Below are 22,109 nucleotides of genomic sequence, written 5' to 3' on the forward strand. Positions count from 1 at the left end.
CCCCTCTCCCCCCCCCACCCCTGCGCCTGGCACGGCCGCGCATGCGCAGTGCGTGCCCCTCCCTCCTCCCCCATCCCCCATCCCCCGTCTTCGTCTTCGGCGGCGTCTGGGCCTCGTCCCCTTCTCTCTGTCTCCCTCCCCTCCACCATCGGGTCCCCAGACACCGACACCCCGTCGACTCCCGCGGTCTCTAACGTCCTCAACCTTCAAGTCCTCAGGGGGTCCACGCCAGGTAAGATGGGGAGATGGGGGAAGGCCCTGGAGAAGGGGAGGGGCGAAGCATCCTGCATCCCGAGATAAACAAACCTCGGGAGGGGGCGGCTGAGAAAGAGGGGCCCGACTCGGGTTGGAGAAGAAAGGGGGGCTGGGTCTTGGGGTGGGGGAGGTGGCCGGATCGGAGCACATATTCTTAGGCCCCTTCGGTGGATAAGGAGGGTCCCCATGGTCTGCCCATGATCTAGAGCGGGGGGGGGGGGGGCGGTGTGGTCTCTGGGGGCCCTGAGAGCTTTGGGGGGCTCGGACCCTGGGCCCTCTCTAGCTGACATCTGCCTGCAGCATTTGCTTGCAGGCCATCCCACCTCCCCCCAACTTTGCACTTGCCGCCCCCCCCCCACCAGGGCCACCTAGGACCATGACTAAGACAGATCCTGCCCCAATGGGCCCTCCCCCCCGAGGGGAGGAGGAGGAAGAAGAGGAAGAGGATGAGCCCATCCCTGAAGCCCCCAGCCCCACCCAGGAGCGCCGGCAGAAGCCTGTTGTACACCCCTCGGCACCTGCCCCTCTACCTAAAGACTACGGTAACTACTCTCCCCAGCTCTGCTGCTGGTGTGGGTGTGGGGGGGAGGTTGAAGAGCATATAGAGCAGTCTCAGCTGTAGAGCTCTTTAGACCTCGTCTCTCCCCTCCCCTTTCATTAATTTCATTCACCACTCCGAAAATGGAGTTAGAATAATTCTAACCTTTGATTCATGGCACATCTTTCAATCATTTAGTCATTCAACCAACATTTCTGTGTGTGTGTGTGTGTGTGTGTGTGTGTGTGTGTGTGTGTGTGTGTGTGTGTTGGAGCTTGAACTCAGAGCCTAAGTGCTGGCCCTTAGCTTTTCACTCAAAGCTAGTGCTCTACCACTTGAACCACAGTTTCACATCCAGGTCTTTGGTGGTTAATTGGAGATAAGAGTCTTATGAATTTTCCTGCCTGGGCTAGCTTTGAACCATAAGAGCTCAGCCTCTTAAGTAGCTAGGATTGCAGATATGAGCCATCAATGCCTGGCACCCAACCAACATTTCTTGCATGCCACTATGGACCTTGCTGTATACTGGAGCTGAGGCCACAGCACAGAGAAATACAGGCTCGGTCTTTTCTTTGAGGCCCTAATAACTGCCATGCGTTTAAGTATAAACATAATAGACAAAGAAATAATTACGGGACATAAGAATGTGTTTGCAAGACCACGGTGATGGAAAAGGTGGTTCCCCTTGGGAGGTTACATTTGGAGGGAAGGGACCTGAGGGCAAGTTAAGGCAAAGATTGGAAAAGGGGGGGACCCAGGAGAGGTCACCACAGCAGGAAAGGGTCTGCTCTGGGAAGATGGGTGGAAAGAGTTGAGAATGGAATATGAGAGAAACTGAAAGTGTCTAATCATTTATCAAGGGCTAATGCCCTCTGACAAGCTCCCTGCTGGGAGAGGAGGAATGAAGTGTGAGCAATCCTGGCATGATCTGTGCACTCAAGAGAGGAAGTCTGAATAGGTGAACAAATAAATCAGACAAAACTGGGTCCCAGTGGCTCACACCTGTGATCCTAGCTAGTCAGGAAGCAGAGATAGCAATTCAAAGCCAGCCTGGACAGTCAAATCTAGAGACTTTTTTTTTTTTTTAAAGATGTTGTCCATTGTAGGGCTTGACCTCAGAGTATGGGCACAATTCCTGAACTCTCAAGGCTAGTGCTCTACCACTTTGAGCCACAGCTCTACATCCAGTTTTCTGGTGGTTCACTGGAGATAAGAGTCTCAAAGCCTTTCTTGACCACACTGGCTTTGAACTTCCTTTGTCAGATCTCAGCCTCCTGAGTAGTTAGGATTACAGGCATGAGCTACCAGTACTCTTCAATTTATCTACCAAAAAAAAAAAAAAGACTGGAGGTGTGGCTCAAATGGTAGAGTGCTAGCCATGAATGGAAAAAGGCAAGCAAGAATGCAAGGCCTGGCTGAGAATTTGGCTTAGTGGTAAAGTGCTTGCCTAGCATGTGTGAAGCCTTGGTTTTGATTCCTCAGTACTACATACACAGAAAAAGCCAGAAGTGGCACTATGGCTCAAGTGGTAGAGTGCTAGTCTTGAGCTAAAGAAGTTTAGGAACAGTGTCCAGTCCCTAAATTCAAGTCCCATGACTGCCCCCCCCAAAAAAAATTAAAAAAGAATTTAAGGCCTTGAATTCAAGCACAAATTAGATGAGTTCAGATCAGAAGGAGTTCTATGAGAGAACTAAAAGGCAGAAATATAATAGATAATAACTGGAGTCCTTCCTGCCTGACACCAAGTAGGGTGAAACCCAAAACATTAGCATTAGGAAGAAATCAGAGAAGAGTTGGAGAGAGTTCCTGAGGCAGAGCTGAGCTTGGAACACAAAGAGCCTGGAGCTACACTGAGGGAATGGACAGAGTTCAAGGCCACACTGCTGAAGTCTTTGAATACACTTATTCTAGAAGTAACAGGGGAGAGCAGTGTGTGTGTGTGTGTGTGTGTGTGTGTGTGTGTGTGTGTGTGTGTGCAGATATAAAAGCATAGAATGGCAGACTTGATTTATAATTTTAAAAGCTCCCTCTGGCTTCTGGATAGAGACATGGAATGTAGCCAGAACTGGATTCAGAAGGGAGTTGTTGTTTTTTTTTTAAAGAAATTGCTGGCTGGGAGCTCCGCAGCTTAGAAGGTTTAGAAAGTAAGCAGTAGGGTCTGAGAGTTGGCATTGCTGGATGGGGCAGGAGAGATGGCATCTGTGGACATACATTTACTAGGACTAGAAAAGAGAAAGACAAGTTCATTTCAATCTGATGAAAAAAAAAAAAAGTGGGCTAGGAATTTAGCCTAATGGTAGAGTGCTTGCCTAGCATGCACAATGACCCGGGTTCGAATCCCCGGTACCATATACATAGAAAAAGTCAGAAGTAGTGCTGTAGCTCAAGTGGTGGAGCTCTGGTGACAGTTGCCCAGTGCTGGTGGCTCCTGTCATCCTATCTTCCTAGCTATTCAGGAGAAAAAAAAATCACAGAGATACACTGAGCCGTATCTCAGTGGCGGAGAGCTTGCCTGACTTCTCCTGGCACTATAGAGAGAGTGTGTTAAGGGAGTGGTAATATATACTAGAATACAATTAAAATAGGTATCAGATGCGCTGGCTGCTAGTGGCTCATGCCTGTCATTCTATTTTTTTTTTTTTTTTGCCAGTCCTGGGCTTGAGCTCAGGACCTGAGTCCTGTCCTTGGACTTTCTCAAGGCTAGCACTCTACCACTTGAGCCTCAGCACCATTTCCAGCTTTTGTCTATGTATGTGGTACCAAGGAATCGAACCTGGGTCTTCGTGCATGCTAGGCAAGCACTTTAACCACTAGGACAAACTCCCAGCCCCATGCCTGTCATTCTAGCTGCTCATGAAGCGGAGATCTGAGGATCAAGGTTTGAAGCCAGCCTGGGGGCAGGAGAAAACAGCTGTGGCCAAATATTAGAGTACTCTTCTTGAGCTCAGGGACACAGCTCTCAGGCCCTGAGTTCAAGCCCTAAGACTCACACACACACACACACACACACACACACAAAATTAGGTAACAGATGAAGGGCAGAGGTGCTGATTTAGATATGGTGGGTTTGGGGAGACCTTACTGAGGAGGTGACATTTGAGCCAAGTCTCTGGCAGATCTGAGGAAAGATCATCCAGGAGAGAAAACAACAAGTGCAAAGGGGACTGGAATTTACCGGGCACATTGAAAGGACTGAAAGTAGGCCAGGGTAAGGGAGAGAACAGAAAAGCAAGAGGACCACATTATGCATGGCTCTGTTTTCCAGGGGAGCACTTTGGATGGCACACTGAGTGGGATGGCAGCCAGGAGACCATTCTGAGCCAAGAAGGGCTGGGAGTAAATGAGGTTTGAAAAGGAGCTTGCGGGCTGATGCAGATTCACCTTCTGTGTGGTGCCACCCTAGGCTGAGTGTGAGCTGATCATTCATTTACTCATTCAGTCAGCATATTACTGAGTTCCTACCACGTAGCAGGCCCCTGCTGGGCAGTGACCTTGCCTCAGAGAGCAGTTCTCATCAGAATCTAACTGGGGGAGATAGAGTGCAACTGGCACCAGCCTGACCACAGGTTGAATCCTGATTATTTATAGGTATATTTTATATTATTTGCACAGCATTGGAAGCCAGGACTTCTGGCTTTTTTAATTTAGAAATAAAAATTAAAAAAAGAGCTGGGTTGCCAGGTACTAATGGCTCATACCTATAATCCTAGCTACACAGGAGGCTGAGATCTCAGGATTGCACTTCAAAAGCCAGCCTGGGCACTAAAGTTCATATGAGACTTTTTTTTTGGGGGGGGGGACAGTCCTGGGCCTTGAACTCAGGGCCTGAGCACTATCCTTGGGCTTCCTCAAGGCTAGAGCTCTACCACTTGAGCCACAGCACCATTTCTGGCTTTTTTCTATGTATATTTGGTATGGAGGAATAGAACCTGGGTCATCTTGCATGCTAGGCAAGCACTCTACCTCTAGGCGAAACTCCCAGCCCCTCCATGAGACTCTTATCTCCAATTAACCACTAGAAAATCACAAGTGTTGCTGTGGCTCACAGTGGTAGAGCGCTAGTCTTGTAGCGTTGAGTTGAAGAGTTCAGGGGACAGCTCCCAGATCCTGAGTTCAAACCTATGAAAAAAAAAAATTCCTGAAACAGGGCCCTGCTGGCTCCCATCTGTAATCCTAGCTACTCAGGAGACTGAGATTGGAGGATCACAGTTTAAAGCTAGCCTGGGCAGAAAAGTCTTTGAGGCTTTATTTCCAGTTTACTAGTGAAAGTCAGAAGTAGAAGTCTGGTCAAGTAATAGGGCTCCAGTCTTGAGCAGAAAGGCTAATGAAGAGTATGAAATAGGGCCGGGAGTTTGGCCTAGTAGTAAAGTGCTTGCCTAGCATGCACGAAGATCTGGGTTCAATTCCTCGGTACCACATACATAGAAAAAATGCCAGAAGTGGTGCTGTGGCTCAAGTGGTAGAGCTCTAGCCTTGAGAAAACCCAAGAACAAAGCTCAAGCCCTGAACCCAAGCCCAGGACTGGCAAACAAACAAACAGACAAAAAAAAAGAGTATGAAATGCTGAGTTCAAGCCCCATGCACAGACATCTGCCTAACAAGTATGAGCCCTGAGTTCAAAACACAGTACTGCTACAAAAGAAAAAGAGCTGGGCACTGGTGGCTCCTTTCTGTAATTCTGGCTACTCAAGAGGTTGAGATAGGAAGATGGTGGTTCAAGGCCAGCATAAGCAAGAAAGTCCAGAAGATTTATTCCAGTTAATCACCAGAAAACTGAAAGTGGTGCTATAGCCTAAAGTGGTAGATCGCTAGCTTTGAGAGGAAGAGCTCAGGGACAGCACCCATGCCAAGCCCCATGCCAAAAGAAAAAAAGAGAGTAAAAGAAACCTCTTTCTGGCCATATAGAAAATGCCAGTGAGTCGACCACTGCCCCGGTGCCACCTGTTTGAAATCTTGTGTTAGAGGTTCTCAAAGGGAAAAACCTAGCGTTCACCCCCACCTCAGGCTGAATAGGGAAGGGGTCGGGGGCAGAGGTCAAGCTTGCCTAGAATGACCTTGAACCTCTCACCACCTCAGCCTTCACCTTCTTCGATCCCAATGACCCGGCGTGCCAGGAGATTCTGTTTGACCCACAGACAACCATCCCGGAACTGTTTGCCATCGTTCGCCAGTGGGTACCCCAAGTCCAGCACAAGATAGACGTCATCGGCAATGAGGTAGGGATCCCGGGGGAGCCAGGGATGAAGGGGACCTGGGTCCCCACCTGTGTGGGTGACCCTCCCCCTTCCCCTGGTCCCTTCCAGATCCTTCGTCGAGGCTGCCACGTGAACGATCGTGACGGGCTCACGGACATGACACTGCTCCATTATGCCTGCAAAGCTGGGGCCCATGGAGTCGGTGAGGGCCCCGACCCCACAGCCTAGGCCTCCCCCCCCCACACCCTCCAAACCACCAGAACCGGGGCCCGTGACCCCACCGCCTGGCGCCCACCCCTCCCCTCGCGCTTGGCACAGCGTCCCGGCTGACCCCAGCTGTTGCGCAGGGGACCCCGCGGCGGCCGTGCGCCTCTCGCAGCAGCTGCTGGCCCTGGGGGCCGACGTGACCCTGCGAAGCCGCTGGACCAACATGAATGCGCTTCACTACGCGGCCTATTTCGATGTTCCGGACCTCGTCCGCGTGCTGCTGAAGGGCGCCAGGCCCCGAGGTGAGCCGGGCTGGAAAGAGCAGGGTGGAGACCTGGAGACGGTTAGGAGGGAAGGGTGAGGACAGAAGCCTGGCTGGGAGGGGAGAGGGGACCGCAGTCGTGGAAAAGGTAGCTGGGCCTGGAGGCATGCGAGATGCATGGCAGGATCCCCCCCTCCCGCCCCCCGCATCTCAGTCCTAGGACTAGGTAGGGTGAAGGGGCCCCAGACAGCAGGTGAAAGGGGGCGTGGTCTCGAGATGAGAAGGGAAAGAGGAGGCGTGGTCTCGAGATGATGGACGGTGGGGGCGTGGTCTGGAGGTGATTGATGTGGTGGGGGCGTGGTCTCGAGATGAGCGTGGGATGAGGAGGAATGGCCTAAAGACGAGAGGGGTCTAATGATGAACTCTGATGATGGGTGTGGTCTTAAAGTGAGATGGGTGGTGGGCGTGGTCTAGAGAGGAGGGGCGATGAGGGGGGCGTGGTCTTGGGATGAGAGGAGTCTGAGGGGTGTAGTCTGTGGACCACCAGCGTGAACAGGTGTGGTCTGGAGGCACTGGGTGGGGACAAATGGTGTGATCTAAAGATGGGGGCAAGGTGAAGGGGCACGGCCCAGAGGTGGAGCTGGGATGAAAGGGGCGAGGTTTATACTTGCAGGGTGTGGTCTAGAGGTTGGGGGTGGATCTCTGCAGCAGTGGCACATTTCCAAACCTCCTTTTCCTCTCATCCTCCCCAGTGGTGAACTCTACCTGCAGTGACTTCAACCATGGCTCAGCTCTGCACATTGCTGCCTCGAACCTGTGTCTGGGTGCGGCCAAATGTTTGTTGGAACACGGTGCCAATCCAGCACTGAGGGTACAGTCATCCAGGCCCAGCCCTAACCCCATCCTCCTCCTCCTTCCGCTCCCGTTCCCAACACCTTTCATCCCAGCCTCCACTTCCCACCGGCTGGCTTCTGCAGAGGAAAGGATAAGGACCAATAGCATTTCTTAACTCCTAAAATGTCACAGAGCCCATCTGTACATCCAACAAATAATAGCTGATATTTACTTAGCATCAGTTCTGTGTCAGGTGACGTCTATTAAAGTCCTATTGTGCAACAGAGAAATGGAGGCATCCCTTATGAGCATTCAGATTGATCTTTGACTCTGATTTTTCCATGACCAGGCCCCATCCATCCCCAGTACCAGTGACTTTAACATCTGGGGCATATATATCTGGGGGGGGGATACATCTGATGCCCCTGAGGGTCTGCCTTCTTCTCATTTCCTATTAGTTCTGAGTTTGAATCTCTGAGCCTTAGCAAACAGTACTTTCTAGATGTTCATCCCCCTCCCCCGACCATAGCCCATTGTGGGCATACCTCCAGACTAGAGGTATGGCTCCACTCCCATCCCCAAGGTCAATTCCATGACCTATCCTAGCCCAGGCACCCAGAGGTGGGTGGACTTCCCCAAAGGTTGTCCCTTAATGCCCTCCCCCTTGTGAGGCAAACTCTCCCGAAGGCCCAGCATGAAATCTAGTTGTTGCCCCTGTTTCCCTTAGAAAGGGGATGATAGGGTGAGGCCTCCATAGTGGTATGTCCTGTGCTACTGAATCCCTGCCTGCTGTCTTCCCATTGGCCCACAGAACCGAAAGGGACAAGTGCCAGCTGAGGTGGTCCCAGACCCCATGGACATGTCCCTTGACAAAGCAGAGGCGGCACTGGTGGCCAAGGAGCTGCGAACCCTGCTGGAGGAGGCAGTGCCTCTGTCTTGTGCCCTCCCCAAGGTCACGCTACCCAACTACGACAACGTTCCCGGCAATCTCATGCTCAGTGCACTGGGCCTGCGCCTAGGAGACCGTGTGCTGCTGGATGGCCAAAAGGTCAGGGACTTGGGGTGTGGAAGGGTCAGAAGACTCCTTCATCCCTGGGAACTGGGTTGGTGGACCCCATACAGACTGTCTTTGTCTGCTTCCCAGCCATGCCTGCTTCTTTAGTGCCTCCTGAGCTCTGGCCCAGAGGGGAAAGAGAGCTATCTCTAATGGTAACATCCCAGGCAATCATGGTTGAAATACAGTCCTGGGGGTGTGATGGAGAGACCTCAGAAGAAGAGAAATGACCTAGGAAGAGAAAGGGTGTCTGGAGAGGGACCAGATGTAATGAAAATGAGAAGAAGCATCTTCATTCATCTAGACCTACCTGCCACCTTTCATTTGTCTGGTGTCCAAGCTCCTTGCTGAGTCTAGACTGATTTTAAGGATGCAGAGCTGTATCAGACCCATTTCTGATGTCAGAGAGTCCCAACTCCAGCTAGCCCATCTCTTAAACGAGGAATTCAGGACCCGGGGTAGAACTCAGTTCCAGAGCACTTGTGTAGCATGAACCAGGATCAGGTTCCATCCCCAGCACTTGGTTTGAGGCCAGTCTGGACATAAAAAAGGTTTGGAGATTCCATCTCAACCAGGGTCTGGGTGAAATATCATCCGCCCATCAAGCCCAGAGATAAATGGAAGCACAAGTAGCAGGATTACAACCCAGGCAGTCTGAACCTAAAGCAAGACATCGCTAGTGGTACATGACTAGAATCCCAGATACTCAGATAGTAGAGAAGTTGCAGATCAGGAAGCTTGAGGGCAGTCAACCTGGGCAAAAAGTTAGCAAAATATAGGTAGGAGGATCAAAGGTACAAGGCCTCCCGGACAAAGACTAAACAAAACAAAAAAAAACCCCAAAACACAAGATCTAGTGCAGGTGAATCTTTTGCTTCCTGTGTGCCAGTGGTTCTGGCACCCTTTACCTATCAGAATTTCCCCTTGTCTCCCCAGACGGGCACGCTGCGGTTCTGTGGCACGACGGAGTTTGCCAGCGGCCAGTGGGTGGGTGTGGAGCTGGATGAACCAGAGGGCAAGAACGATGGCAGTGTTGGGGGTGTCCGGTACTTCATCTGCCCTCCCAAGCAGGGTCAGTACGACCTGTGGCTGGCTGGGGAGCAGGGGGCTCCCCTCAGCTATCCTGAGGGCACTGTGTGGATAATGGGGGTGGGTGGAAGGGCTGGGCAGAGGCTTGGATGACACCCAACCCAGACTCTGTTTCCCCCAGGTCTTTTTGCCTCTGTATCCAAGATCTCCAAGGCCGTGGATGCACCTCCCTCATCTGTCACCTCCACACCCCGGACGCCCCGCGTGGACTTCTCACGTGTCACTGGCAAAGGCCGAAGGGAACACAAAGGTCAGAGGCCCTGGGGAAATAGCCATTTTTAGGCATTTGGGTGGGAAACTCAGCACTGCGTAAACTCCTCGGAGCTAAACCCTCGTTTTAGAGGACATGCTCAGAGTCACTTCAATCACTCAGTTTCCCCTTTGGCTCAAGACTCAGTTCCTGGGAGGACCTATAGGTTTCCTATCTGTGGTGACTTAGTTTCCCCTCAAGACCTAATTTTAGGGAAGAATTTGTTCCTCTTACCGGAGGAACCTGTGTTAGGCCCTGCTTTACACTCCCCCCCCCTTTTTTGTCAGTTATAGGGCTTAAACTCAAGGCTAGCACTCTATTACTTTGAGCCACAGCTGCACTTCATTTTGTGGTGATTAATTAGAGATGAGTCTCATGGATTTTCTTGCCTGGGCTGACTTTGAACTGTGATCCTCAGATTTCAGCCTCCTGAGTAGCTAGGATTACAGGTATGAGCTACAAGCACCCAACCTTTTATTCTATTTTATTTATTTACTCATTTATTTTTGTCTGTCATAGGGCTTGAGCTCTTTTGCTCAAGTCTAGCACCTGACCACTTAAGCCACATGCCACTGCCAGTTTTTTCTGTGTATGTGGTACTGAGGAATGGAACCCAGGGCTTCATGCATGTTAGGCAAGCATTCTACCACTAAACCACTGTGGCTACTTTGAGCCACAATGCCAGTTCCTCCCTTTCATTGTGTTTGTTTGTTTAGCAGTGGTGCAGGTGACTGAAGGCTTTGTATATGCTAGGCAGCACACACCATTGATGGGAAGGCTTAGTCCTGAGACAGATGCCTAACACCCTTTGGTTTCCCCCCTCCCCCCCTCCCCCCCCCCCCCCCCCCCCGCAGTCCTGGAGCTTGTACTTAATCTCCAGGCACTGTCCCTTAACTTTTTTTTTTTCTCAATTTTCTCAAGGCTAGAGTTCTACTACTAGAGCTACAGTTCCATTTCTGGCTTTTTTTTTTTGGGTGGCTCACAGGGCTTGAACTTGGCCTGGGCCCTGTCCCTGAGCTCTTCAACTCAAGGCTACCACTCTACCCTTGAGCTAAGCCCCACTTCCCATTTCCTAGAGGTTAATTGGAGATAAGAATCTCAGGTCCTTGGGGCTGGGAGTTTGACCTAGTGGTTAAAGTGCTTGCCTAGCATGCACGAAGACCCGGGTTCGATTCCTTGGTACCACATACATAGAAAAAGCCGGAAGTGGTGCTGAGGCTCAAGTGGTAGAGTTCTAGCCTTGAGAAAGTCCAAGGACAGTGCTCAGGCCCTGAGCTCAAGCCCAGGATTGGCAAAAAAAAAAAAAAAAAAGAATCTCAGGTCCTTTTGAGCCCAGGCTGGCTTTGAACCTTGATCCTCAGATCTCAGCCTCCTGAGTAGCTAGGATTACAGGTGTGAGTGAGCCACTGCGCCTGGCTCAGTTCTGGCTTTTTGACTGTTAACTAAACATTAAGAGTCCCACAGACTTTTCTCCCTGAGCTAGCTTTGAACCACAATCCTCAGATCTCAGCCTCATGAGTAGGTAGAATTACAGGCATGAACCTGTAATTACCTGTCTCTCCTCTTTATTTTTTTATTTTATTTATTTATTTTTTGCCAGACCTGGGGCTTGAACTCAGGGCCTAAGCATTGTCCTTGGGCTTTCTCAAGGCTAGAACTTTACCACTTGAGCTACAGCACCACTTCTGGCTTTTTCTATGTATGTGGTACCAAGGAATCAAACCTGGGCCTAAGTGAATGATAGGTGAATGAACTATCTACCACTAGGCCAAACTCCTGGCCTCCTCTTTATTTTATTTATTTATTTTTTGCCAGACCTGGGGCTTGAACTCGGCCTGAGCACTCTCCATGGACACTTTTTGCTCAAGGCTAGCTCTCTGCCACTTGAGCCACAGCACCACTTCCGGCTTTTTTTCTGAGTATGTGGTATTGAGGACTCAAACCCAGGGCTTGCTAAGTAAGCACTCTACCACTAGGCTACGCTCCCAGCCCCATCCCATCCTTATTTTAAAAGAATAATTTCTAGGTACTGAGTACAATCGCCACTACTGTAAATAAAATAAATACAAAAGGACAATTTCTGTTTTCTTGACTTGTGCCTCTTTGGGCTTAAATGTTCTCCACTATGAGAAAGGATTTTCGGGTTCTCCAGGTTTGTGACTCCATTTTTCCTCAGACCTAAAGCTCCACCCTAGTTCTCTGGCATCTTAGTTGGTTTCTCCTTTGACCCCAACAATCTCCTTCTGCTCCAGTTCTGGAGAAGAGAAGGCTCAAGGGTTCCTCTGACAGGAGCCAAGACAGAGTTTCTGTCTTGGGGCTTTGGGGGTGGCATGGAGTCCCTCAGTGCTAGCATCTGGGATCCCAAGCCCTTACGATCTACCCCCCAGGTAAGAAGAAGTCTCCATCGTCGCCATCTCTGGGCAGCCTACAGCAGCGAGATGGAGCCAAGGCTGAAGTTGGAGACCAGGTCCTTGTGGCAGGCCAGAAGCAAGGGACCGTGCGCTTTTATGGGAAAACTGACTTTGCCCCAGGTGAGGTTGAGGACTATAGGCTGGAGCAGGCTAGGGCTTGAGGCATTCTGACATTCCTGTCTTCCCCCATGGCTGCTTCAGGATACTGGTATGGCATCGAGTTGGATCAGCCCACAGGCAAGCATGATGGTTCTGTCTTTGGCGTCCGGTATTTCACCTGTCCTCCACGACATGGAGTCTTTGCACCAGCATCTCGTATCCAGAGGTGAGCCCCAAACTGTGACCTTTGACCCAGGAAGCAACTCAAAGCCCAGGTCTACCCTCCCTAGATCAGTGTGATTGCCCTCCCATCCCTATCCTGGTTATTTTCTCCAGGCTCCCTGAGGGCCCAGTTCCCAGCAGAACTTGGCCTCTTGTGACTCTGACTTTTCCCTGTGTCTCCCCAGGATTAGTGGATCCACTGATCCCCCAGGGGACAGTACTGGAGCTAAAAAAGTGCATCAAGTAACAAGTGAGTTGGGGGCTGGCATGTGGGGAAGAGCATAAGGCAATGTGAGGGAAGGGTTATAGGTTTTCAGGTATATGCATGATGTGATAGTTTCTGATAGAAAGTTGGGGAAACAGAGCCCAGGAAACCAAGATAGGGTTCTAAAGAGGAAAGGTGCTTTAAGTGAAGGGACATTAACAGTAAGGGCCTAAGGGTTTGAGTATGACTTAGGGGGAGAGTACTAATATAGCACACATGAGCCTGAGTTCCAAAGAAAAATTAAGGTTCTGAAAGCCAGGTGCCAGTGGCTCATACCTGTAATCCTAGCTACTTACCAGGCTGAGGTCTGAGGCTCGAAGTTCAAAGCTAGGTGGGCAGGAAAGTCTGACACTCTTAACTCCAAGTAACTACCCAAAAAAAGCCAGACATGGAGCTGTGGATCAAGTGAGCCTTGAGCACAAAAGCTCAGGGTCACCACTCCGGCTCTGCGTTAAAGCCCCGTGACCAGCACAAAAAATAAAATTAGGCTCTGAGCAGAGACACTGGGGGTGGACACTGAGTGAGCACTGAGAACACAGGCAGGTACGTATTGGGGGACACAGTGAAGATTACTGTCATGAGGTCCAGGTGTAGGTTGGGAATGATAAGGGATCTCGGTAGGTCCTGGAGACACGGAAAGGCATTAATTAACAAGGAGTCCAGGGGAGTGTGGAAAACACAGGTGGATCTATAATCTCTCACCTGAGATCCTGCCTTCCTCTCCTCTTCAGTGACGCAGCCCAAACACACCTTCACAACAGTCCGGACCCCAAAAGACATTGCATCAGAGAATTCTATCTCCAGGTGCGTAGTGACCCTTGTCCCTCATCTTGTGAGGTATTAGGGATGCAAGGTCCAGGTCACGGGACACAGGGACCTCTAGCTGGAGGTGAAAACGGAAGCTAAGAAAAGTCCTGGCTAAACAGCGTGGGTGGTGCACGCCTGTCATCCTAACTACTCAAGTGGCTTAGATCTAAAGATGTTGGTTCAAAGCCAGCCCAGGCAGGAAAGCCCATAAGGTTTTATCTCCAATGAACCAGCTAAAAGCCAGACTTGGAACTGTGACTCAAGTCATAGAGTGCTAGTCTTGAGTTAAAAAAAAAAAAAAAGTGGAGGTCGGGAGTGTGTTCCTACTGGTAGAGTATTTGCCAAGCACACATGAAGCCCTGGGTTTGATTCCTGGGTACCACCTACATAGAAAAAAACAGAAGTGGTGCTGTGGCTCAAGTGGTAGAGCTCTAGCCTTGAGAATGCCTAAGGACAGTGCCCAGGCCCTGAGTTCAAGCCCCAGGACTGGTAAAAATAAATAAATAAAGGAAATAAAGCTTAGGGACAATGCCCAGTTCCTCTGAGTTCAAGCCCTGGTAGCAGCTAAGCACACCCTGAAACAGGTATCAGACCCAATGCAGGAACTGCCTAGGAATGTACAGCCAGGGGCAGAATCCCAGACATGGAAGGGGGTGACAGGGAAGCTGACCCTGAACCCCTTACCAGTGGGACCTGTGCTCCTCAGGTTGCTCTTCTGCTGCTGGTTTCCTTGGATGCTGCGGGCGGAGATGCAGTCTTAGAGGCCCTGATTCCCATCGCCGCTGCAGAGTCTCCTCTAGTGTTTCCTGACACCAGGAGCCCCCCTCTCCCAGTCACCCTGAGATAGAGATACCCATTAACACATCCAGAATAGAGACCCCATTAGCCAGCCCTCCCTCTCTGAGGTCCCCATTATTAACAGGTCCCCCATGATAACTCCCCAATACTGACCTATGTCACCCAGACAGAAACTCCCTGAGTAGCATCTTCAGGTTAATCCTTGTCCCTGGACCTTCTGAGCAGACCCACTCCCCCCATCTCCCCCCCCCATTAACAGATTTCCATTCTTACCCCAAGTGAGGGGGACCCTCTTCTCATAATGTTCCAAACAAGACCTTCTTGAGTCATTCAGTGGATCAGAAATCCATGAACAAAGACTCCCTGCCTCTGTCCCCCTCAAAATGAACCCAGGTCACGCCTCCAGAGTAATTGATCATGTCACTAGCCTAACTTAACATCAACAAGTCATGACCCCCCATGGTCACCCCAAAGCCTCTGCTTTCCAATCCTCCTACCAGACTCTCTCCATGAACAAAGGCTCCCTATTCCTACCCCTCAAGAAGAGACCCACTTTAACCAGCCCTGTTATCCCTGATTTACAGGCACCAAAAGAGTCCTGGAAGTGCTAATTACAGGACCCCCCCAAGTCTTCCTACCCTCTATGCCCTCAAAAAACCCCCAGTGCCTTGTATGAAGCCCACTTACATGGCCCATGGCCTCTGTGCTGGCCAGGCTCCCAGAAATTTCTATTTTTTAATGACTTCCCCTTTTGGGGGACCCTAAAATTCGAAGACCCCATTCTGGGACTCTGGAGATCCCAAACTCCAGAGTACACACGTCCCAACTCTCCCTGGACCTCAAGCTCTACAGCTCCTAGAATACCCCAAGTTCCATATTCCAGGACCCCCCCCATCATAGAAACCCCCCAAATCCCCAGGGAAATCCCAAATTTAAAATCCCAATCCCAACCCCTCAAGTAACCCCAATCATGAGGTGTTCGAGCCTGGGATGGCGGTGTCGCAGTGAGGGTATGCATTCCAGTCTTCCGGGGCACCTCAAGCCCTATTCTCACCCCCCTAGTACAAAGTAGAGGACTTCAGTACCCTGAGTCCATGGATCTCAAGAACCCTAAATTCAAAGAGTCCTACTCTGAAGGGAACCCTAAATCCCTAAGTCTCCATTTCTCACACGTGGAGGGCCCTAAGTTCCTGGGGGGACCCCAAGTCTTGGAGCCCCCATTGTCAATCTACCTTCGGGTCCCAATTCTGAGACACTAAATCTAAGTCATTGGCCCCAAAGGACCTCCTCACAGCACTTGGGCCAGACGAACAGCCTGAGGCCCTAATCACCAATGACAGCTCACGACTGCCCCTTCACTGCATGTCCCCAAACTCAGCATGACCCCTGTCCTCTTCAATAAAGACGTTTCTATGGCTTCTCAGTGTCAGGTCATTGTAGGTGGGGATGACCTTGAATCTGAACCCTGGTTGGAGGAGGATGGGAGAGGAAGGCCTTACTTCAGTCTCGCCTCCAAGGGCCACGGACGTTAAGGATGTGGGACCGCCTAATTGCGGGAAGTCCATCTTCCAGCCTCTCTGGGTACCCTTCCTGCGGTCTCTGGGGCTGCACCTCTGACCAGGGCCCAGGCTGCTGTAGGGGGTTCGGCTCTGAAATCCTGATTGGTCCGTTCCCAGAAAAGACCCGCCCCTCGAGGATCCTTAATGGCTGGGAGACTGAGAGGCGTAGCTTATCGCTGAACGAGAATGAGGGGGCGGGACAACACGCAGTGAGAACGTGGATTGGTCAGAAGGCGGGCCCTTAAGGCTTCGGAGAGTTCTCACTGGTTTATGCACGCTTGCGTCAGCGACATGGGGCGGAAGTGCTTGGTAGTGGAGGTGAGGTGGGGTGGGAGTTAGGGTGTTGAGTCTGGAAATTGGAGGGGAGACGGTGGACGGTCAGTTTGGGGGAGTAACCGAGGGCGGAGATGAGTGTCCAAGAGGGCTGAGACTTGGGGGTCTGGGGAAGCGCAGAGTCGGATCCGAGGGAGCTCAGTGCGGAGTCCTGAAAGACTCAGACGGGCGCCCGGGGGGTCCGGAGTGGGGTGATCCGAGGAGAAGCTCGGCTTGGGGTGAGCGGGGGCAGGCGAGCTGATGGAGCCGAGGTCCGGGGAGGGTCCGCACAGGTCGGAAGTGGGTCCCCAAGTGAAGGTGGGGTGGGCTTGCATGTGGATTCTGAAAGCCCCTCTGCGGCGGGCTGGAGGCTGGAGAGGGCAGACGTGTTCTTTGGCGGCTCTAAGTGGACGCGGGTTTGGAGGAGGCTGCCGGGACCCGCCCCCAGGGGGACCTCGAGGGAGGGCGATCGTGGCTTTTGAGACGGACGGTTTTGAAGATCTGGGCCTCCTTGGAGAGCTGGGCTCTTAATGGATCAGAAGGCTAGATCAGGGGATGGGAGGTCTAGCCACTGCGGTCTGTCCTTCCTCTCCACAGGACTGTGCCATGGAGGAGCACACCCGGGTCCCAGCCCTGGAACCATTCAGAGTGGAACAGGTTCTCAGGACTGGGGAGTGCAGAGGGTGAAGGTGGAGGCTAGACACAGGGAGATGGGGGTGGGTTGGCATAGGCCATGCTGTTTCCTGGGTCCTTGGGTTGGAACTGCCTCTTTTCTCCAAATTCACTTACCTTCAGAGTCCATTCCCATCCCCACCTCCACCCTTAAAATGGCCAGGGGTCCCACAATTTCCATATCTGGCCTGCTTGGAACCACCCTGAGCTTCTCCAAAGGGGGAGGATGCTCAGAGAGGAAAGGCCCCCTGCTTGGGTCAAAGGACCACATTGTCAGGGGACTTTCTCCACCATAGGCACCACCTGTAATCTACTATGTCCCAGACTTCATCTCCAAGGAAGAGGAGGAGTATTTGCTTCGACAGGTGACCCCAATACTCCCCTCCACTGTTTTTCACCTCTTCTCATATTTCTCTCCAAATTAAATCGCTATATGAGAGCCCCAAGGGCTGCAGAGAACCCTCTCTCCATCCCTCCCCCCCCCACACACACTTAGGAACTTCTAGGGCCAAGCAGCAAAACAGTGAAACCAAACCAATTCTTACAAGGTGTTTATTATGCAGTTCAGACTCCCTATGCTGTGATAGCCCAGTTCAGCCACCAGAAATGAGGTTGTTATTGATAACATTCCTTGTGCAGTCCGGCATGACTAGAGCCTTGGGAACAAGGGAGTTAGAAAACTCTTGCTCCTTATGTTGAGATATCCCTTATCAATGAGTGAAGGATTCAACTTTTAGCTTACTGTATTAAGAAAGCCCAGGAATCAGTGTTACAGAGAAAATTTTTCTGCACTAAGATAGACCTAGATTAGAAACAAGTTTACTACGATGCCAGTCCGTATTCTGTTCTTAAAGTTTAGGAAAGGAAGAATTTAGGAAGTTCAGAATTGCAACACTGGGATAGCCCTTTGCATCTCAGAGTTGCAAAGCACAAAATTTCCCTCTGCTAGGCTTGCCTAGCACCTTTGAGTCCCAAGGTGAAGTTAGTTACAGAACAGTGGGTCTCTTCTACTTAGATAGCTAATCCCAGACCTTTGGACTAGGGGGTTAAATAATGTATATATTTTAGAGCCAGGCATGATGGCTCACGCCTGCAATCCTAGCTACTCAAGAGGCTGAGATCTGAGGATCGAGGTTCAAAGCCAACCCAGGCACTAAGGGCTGTGAGACTCTTATCTCCAGTTAAACACCAGAAAACCAGAAGTGGTACTGTGGTTCAAGGGGGTAGGGCGGTAGCCTTGAGCTGAAGAGCTCAGGGACAGAGTTCCAAGTCCCATGACCCCCCCCCTCCAAAAGTATATATTTTAGAATTCCAGGCCAACCCTATAACCAACCAATTCTGAGAGCACGAGAAAAAAAGAATATAGGTTTCTTAGCTTAAATAGCCCCTTTGAGACCCTTGCGACCTTGGCAGTGAAGGATTTCAAAATATTTACCTTGCTGTACTGTGATAGCCCAGCTAAGCATACTCACTCCTCAGGGTAACAGGAACAAGGAAGCTCTAGAACTGAGATTATCCCCCGATAACCCGAAAAGTACAAACTGCTTTCTGGGCTTCAACAGCTTAGGCTCACCTGAGTTCTGTGTAGATTCTGGTCAAAATTGAACACCCTGGTGGTCAGTCACAGAGGACTTTAGAGCCAAAGGCCTTCTCAAAACAGAAAGCAAACAGTGACATCCTGGGAACACACTATCTCTATTTCCACCCCCCTCTCCCCTGCCTCCCCAGGGAAGGCCCCTGTGTGGCCTGGGTGGAGAAACCTAGAGGGGTTCTCTTTGAAACCTCTTCCCCCATCGCTTAGGTTTTCAATGCTCCAAAGCCAAAGTGGACCCAGCTCTCTGGGAGGAAGCTGCAGAATTGGGGTGAGTGTCCCTGGCTGGAGGCATGAGTGGTACTGGAATGTGTCTAAGGACTCTGAAGAGGGGTTCTTTAAGGATTCATGGGGTCCCAAAAGCCAGATGGGTTCTGTGGTCTGGAGTATCTCACAGAGCCCAGAGACCCAAAGAAGGCAGAAAACCTTGGAGGGGCCCCCAAAGGGTTGGGGATTCCCAGGGATCTGTTTTCACCCACTGGGATAGCCTTCATTGGGTGCCAGGGCTTTGTGGCCGCATGCTCTGAGGACGCCATTGCATTCCACAGGTGGGCTTCCCCATCCTCGGGGAATGGTTCCTGAGAAACTACCTCTGTGGCTTCAGCGCTACGTGGACAAAGTATCTGACCTCGGCCTTTTTGGGGACCTCCCAGCTAACCATGTCCTCGTGAACCAGTATCTGCCTGGGGAAGGCATTATGGTAACCACACCCCCCTGCCCTGACCCCCTTGCTCATGGAACAGCTGGGTTCCTGCTCAGGCAGTTCACCTCCCCTTCCCAGCCTGGGAGCCCTCTTTGGATCCAGAGGGTGGAGGGGTTGGATTCCTGCCCAGCCCTGGTGCCCCTTCCCAGCCCCATGAAGATGGACCACTGTACTACCCGACCGTTGGCACCATCAGCCTGGGCTCCCACACCATGCTGGACTTCTATGAACCCCGGCAGCCAGAGGACGATGACCCTATAGAACAGGTAGGGCCTGAGACACTGCCCTTAACCCTCAGAGGGCACCCCAACACCCCATCCTCCAGGATGACCTGATCCCACTGCCTCCGAGGTTATTCCTAAAACTCAAGACCCCTTCCTCTGTTCCCTTGCCAGCTATGTCTACTTCCTCACAAACATCCAGTGTGCTTACAGGGGGTGTTCTTCCCCCCCCCACACCCTACAGGGTATTCTTATGTGTTATGGTATTTGGTTACCCAGCAGGACTCCCAGTACTCCGTCATAGATTCTTTCTTTTGTGCCAGAGTCTGGGCTCTTCTTCTTCTTCTTTTTTTTTTTTTTTGGTGGGTCCTGGGGCTTGAACTCTGGTCTGGGTGCTGTCCCTGAGTTTTTCAGCTCAAGGTCACCACTCTACCCCTGGGCCTGGGTACTGTCCCTGAGCTCTTCAACTCAAGGCTTCTGCCTGACCCTTGAGCCAAGCCCCACTTCCCGTTTTCTAGAGGTTAATTGGAGATCCCAGTCTCGGGTCCTTTTGTGACCAAGCTGAGTTTAAACCTTGATCCTCAGATCTCAGCCCCCTGAGTAGCTAGGATGACAGGCATGAGCCACGGTGCTACTCAACTGGGCTCTTCTTTTGCTCATGGGTAGTGCTCTAGCACTTGAGCCACAGTTCCACATGCAGACTTTTTGGCAGTTTAGTTGAAGATAAGAATCTTCAGACCGGAGGGCTGGGAGTTTGGCCTAGTGGTTAAAGTGCTTGCCTAGCATGCACGAAGACCCGGGTTCGAATCCTCGGTACCACATACATAGAAAAAAAGCTGGAAGTAGTGCTGAGGCTCAAGTCGTAGAGCTCTAGCCTTGAGAAACTCCAAGGACAGTGCTCAGGCCCTGAGCTCAAGCCCAGGACTGGCAAAAAAAAAAAAAAAGAATCTTCAGACTGGACCCTGATGGCTCACACCTGTAATCCTAGCTACGCAGGAAGCTGAGATGTGAAGATTACAGTTCAAAGCCAGTCTGTGCAAGCAAGTCTGTGACTTATTTTCAACAAACCACCAGAAAACCAGAAGTGGCACTGTGGCTCAAAGTGATAGAGTGCTAGCCTTGAACAAAACTGCTCAGGGACAGCTCCCAGAGCCTCAGTTCAAGCCCTATGACCAGCCCCCCCACCAAAAAAAAAAAAGGTTCCTGCCTGCACTGGCATCACACTGATCCCCAGATCTCAGCCTTTTGAGTAGCTAGGATTACAGGCATGAGCCATCAGCACCTGACTAAGCAACATGTTTCTGACACCCCGCTAGTGTTCACAGACACACACACACACACACACACACACACACACACACACACACACACAACCAACATTCCTTGATCTTCCCTTTGCACCTACTCACTTCTGGGTAATCTGCCCTGCCACCTGTAGCCGGAACCTGCCTGTAGGATCACCTGACTCCCCATGTTTTTCCATGCCACCCTGGGTAATCTGCCCTGCCACCTGTAGCCGGAACCTGCCTGTAGGATCACCTGACTCCCCATGTTTTTCCATGCCACCCTCCCTGGGAGCTCCCGCCTTAATATCCCACCACTGGGTCCTGGCCTTGGCTCTGCCCTGGTGTCCCCAGGACTGGGGGGGGAGGGTCCCCTGTCAGCCCTCTCCTTCCCAGGAGCCCTGGTCCCGAGTGCATCCACTCCTCCTTTATTCCTGGGAGGGCTCCACGGCCCCTGTGCCCTGTCCACGCACTTGGCGCTCTGGATAACCAACCGCTCGCCCCGCCCCGCCCCGCCCGCAGCCCCGGCCCCCGCCGCGCCCTGTCGTCTCGCTGCTGCTGGAGCGGCGCAGCCTCCTGGTGCTGCGGGGCCCCGCGTACGCGCGCCTCCTGCACGGCATCGCCCCGGCCCGCGCCGACGTCCTGGGCTCCGACCCCGCGGCGCTGCCGCCCAACGCCGCAGCCTGCCCGTCCGCGCGGCCCGGAGCGCGCCTGGAGCGCGGCACCCGGGTCTCGCTCACCATCCGCCGGGTGCCCCGCGTGCTGCGCGCCAGCCTCCTGCTGGGCAAGTGACTGCGGGACCCGCGGGATGACCCACTCCAAATAAACCAAACACTAGCTTTTCTTGGGCTTGGACTGTTTTCTTTTTAGGGGAGACAGACAGGATTGCACTTGCGACTTTAAATGGATGGGGTGGGGGGGGGAGGGCCAGGATCCAGGGTGTGTGTGTGTGTGTGTGTGTGTGTGTGTGTGTGTGTGCCAGTCCTGGGCACTATCTCTGAGCTTTCTTTTGCTTAAAGTTAGAGCTCTACCACTTGAGCCGCAGTGCCACTTCCAGCTTTTTGTTGTTGTTGGTGGTGGTGGTCCTGGCTGGGTGTTGTCCCTGGGCTCTTCAGCTCAAGGCTACTGCCCTACCCCTTAAGCCACAGCGCCACTTCCAGTTTTCTGGTGGTTCTGGTTTAAAGCCTGGGCTGGCTTTAAACCCCCATCCTCAGACCTCAGCCTCCTGAGTAGCTAGGATGACAGGCATAAGCCAGGGGAGTCCTCCAGGACCTCGGGCTCTATGGAGATGGTGGGGGTTTTCCTTCTCAAACTCTCTTGCCATGGGAGTGGTTCTGCCAGGGAGGAAGGAGTTAAGTGGCCCACTATCACCTGGAGGGCATCAGGTTACCAGCCGGCCAGTCTCTCCTGGAAGGGGTGGAGCCAGGCCCAGCCTGGGGCTCTCAGCTATCCAGGACCTGGGTGAATCTTGCTGAGACCTGG

General features: G+C 51.9%; 2 protein-coding genes across 8 annotated transcripts; both read left to right on the forward strand.

The window, feature by feature from the left end:
* Positions 1 to 75: 75 nt before the first annotated feature.
* Clip3 (CAP-Gly domain containing linker protein 3) lies at positions 76 to 15,704 on the forward strand. The gene is made up of 14 exons (XM_090322897.1): positions 76 to 232; positions 618 to 797; positions 5,870 to 6,009; positions 6,097 to 6,190; positions 6,336 to 6,497; positions 7,210 to 7,328; positions 8,103 to 8,339; positions 9,282 to 9,417; positions 9,556 to 9,684; positions 12,072 to 12,215; positions 12,297 to 12,420; positions 12,602 to 12,666; positions 13,413 to 13,485; positions 14,195 to 15,704. Exons 2-14 carry the CDS (start codon positions 632 to 634, stop codon positions 14,247 to 14,249), a joined length of 1,644 nt encoding a protein of 547 aa, XP_090179023.1. The 5' UTR covers positions 76 to 232; positions 618 to 631; the 3' UTR covers positions 14,250 to 15,704.
* Positions 15,705 to 16,118: 414 nt separating this feature from the next.
* On the forward strand, positions 16,119 to 21,470 carry Alkbh6 (alkB homolog 6, nucleotide demethylase). Of its 7 annotated transcripts, none has more exons than XM_090321861.1 (7): positions 16,119 to 16,163; positions 16,755 to 16,814; positions 17,126 to 17,194; positions 18,631 to 18,691; positions 18,969 to 19,120; positions 19,273 to 19,389; positions 21,150 to 21,470. In XM_090321861.1, exons 1-7 carry the CDS (start codon positions 16,137 to 16,139, stop codon positions 21,417 to 21,419), a joined length of 756 nt encoding a protein of 251 aa, XP_090177987.1. In that variant the 5' UTR covers positions 16,119 to 16,136; the 3' UTR covers positions 21,420 to 21,470. The 7 variants fall into 7 exon arrangements, with proteins under 7 accessions (XP_090177987.1, XP_090177992.1, XP_090177989.1 ...); XM_090321863.1 differs by lacking the exon at positions 16,119 to 16,163 and adding an exon at positions 16,174 to 16,222; XM_090321864.1 differs by lacking the exon at positions 16,119 to 16,163 and adding an exon at positions 16,233 to 16,396.
* The last annotated feature ends 639 nt before the right edge of the window (positions 21,471 to 22,109 follow it).

The sequence above is a fragment of the Megascapheus bottae genome, chromosome 31 (genome assembly GCF_031878675.1).
Source record: "Megascapheus bottae isolate mThoBot1 chromosome 31, mThoBot2.hap1, whole genome shotgun sequence".
Lineage (NCBI taxonomy): Eukaryota > Metazoa > Chordata > Mammalia > Rodentia > Geomyidae > Megascapheus > Megascapheus bottae.

Excerpts from the sequence above, each read along its gene's own strand:
- Clip3 (XM_090322897.1), top strand. The coding sequence starts at position 632 with ATGACTAAGACAGATCCTGCCCCAATGGGCCCTCCCCCCCGAGGGGAG. Across the intron at positions 12,421-12,601 it reads CCAGCATCTCGTATCCAGAG|GATTAGTGGATCCACTGATC; the intron begins GTGAGCCCCAAA and ends GTGTCTCCCCAG. Across the intron at positions 12,667-13,412 it reads AAAAGTGCATCAAGTAACAA|TGACGCAGCCCAAACACACC; the intron begins GTGAGTTGGGGG and ends TCTCCTCTTCAG.
- Alkbh6 (XM_090321862.1), top strand. The coding sequence starts at position 16,713 with ATGGGAGGTCTAGCCACTGCGGTCTGTCCTTCCTCTCCACAGGACTGT. Across the intron at positions 16,815-17,125 it reads AACCATTCAGAGTGGAACAG|GCACCACCTGTAATCTACTA; the intron begins GTTCTCAGGACT and ends TCTCCACCATAG. Across the intron at positions 19,390-21,149 it reads ACGATGACCCTATAGAACAG|CCCCGGCCCCCGCCGCGCCC; the intron begins GTAGGGCCTGAG and ends CCCCGCCCGCAG.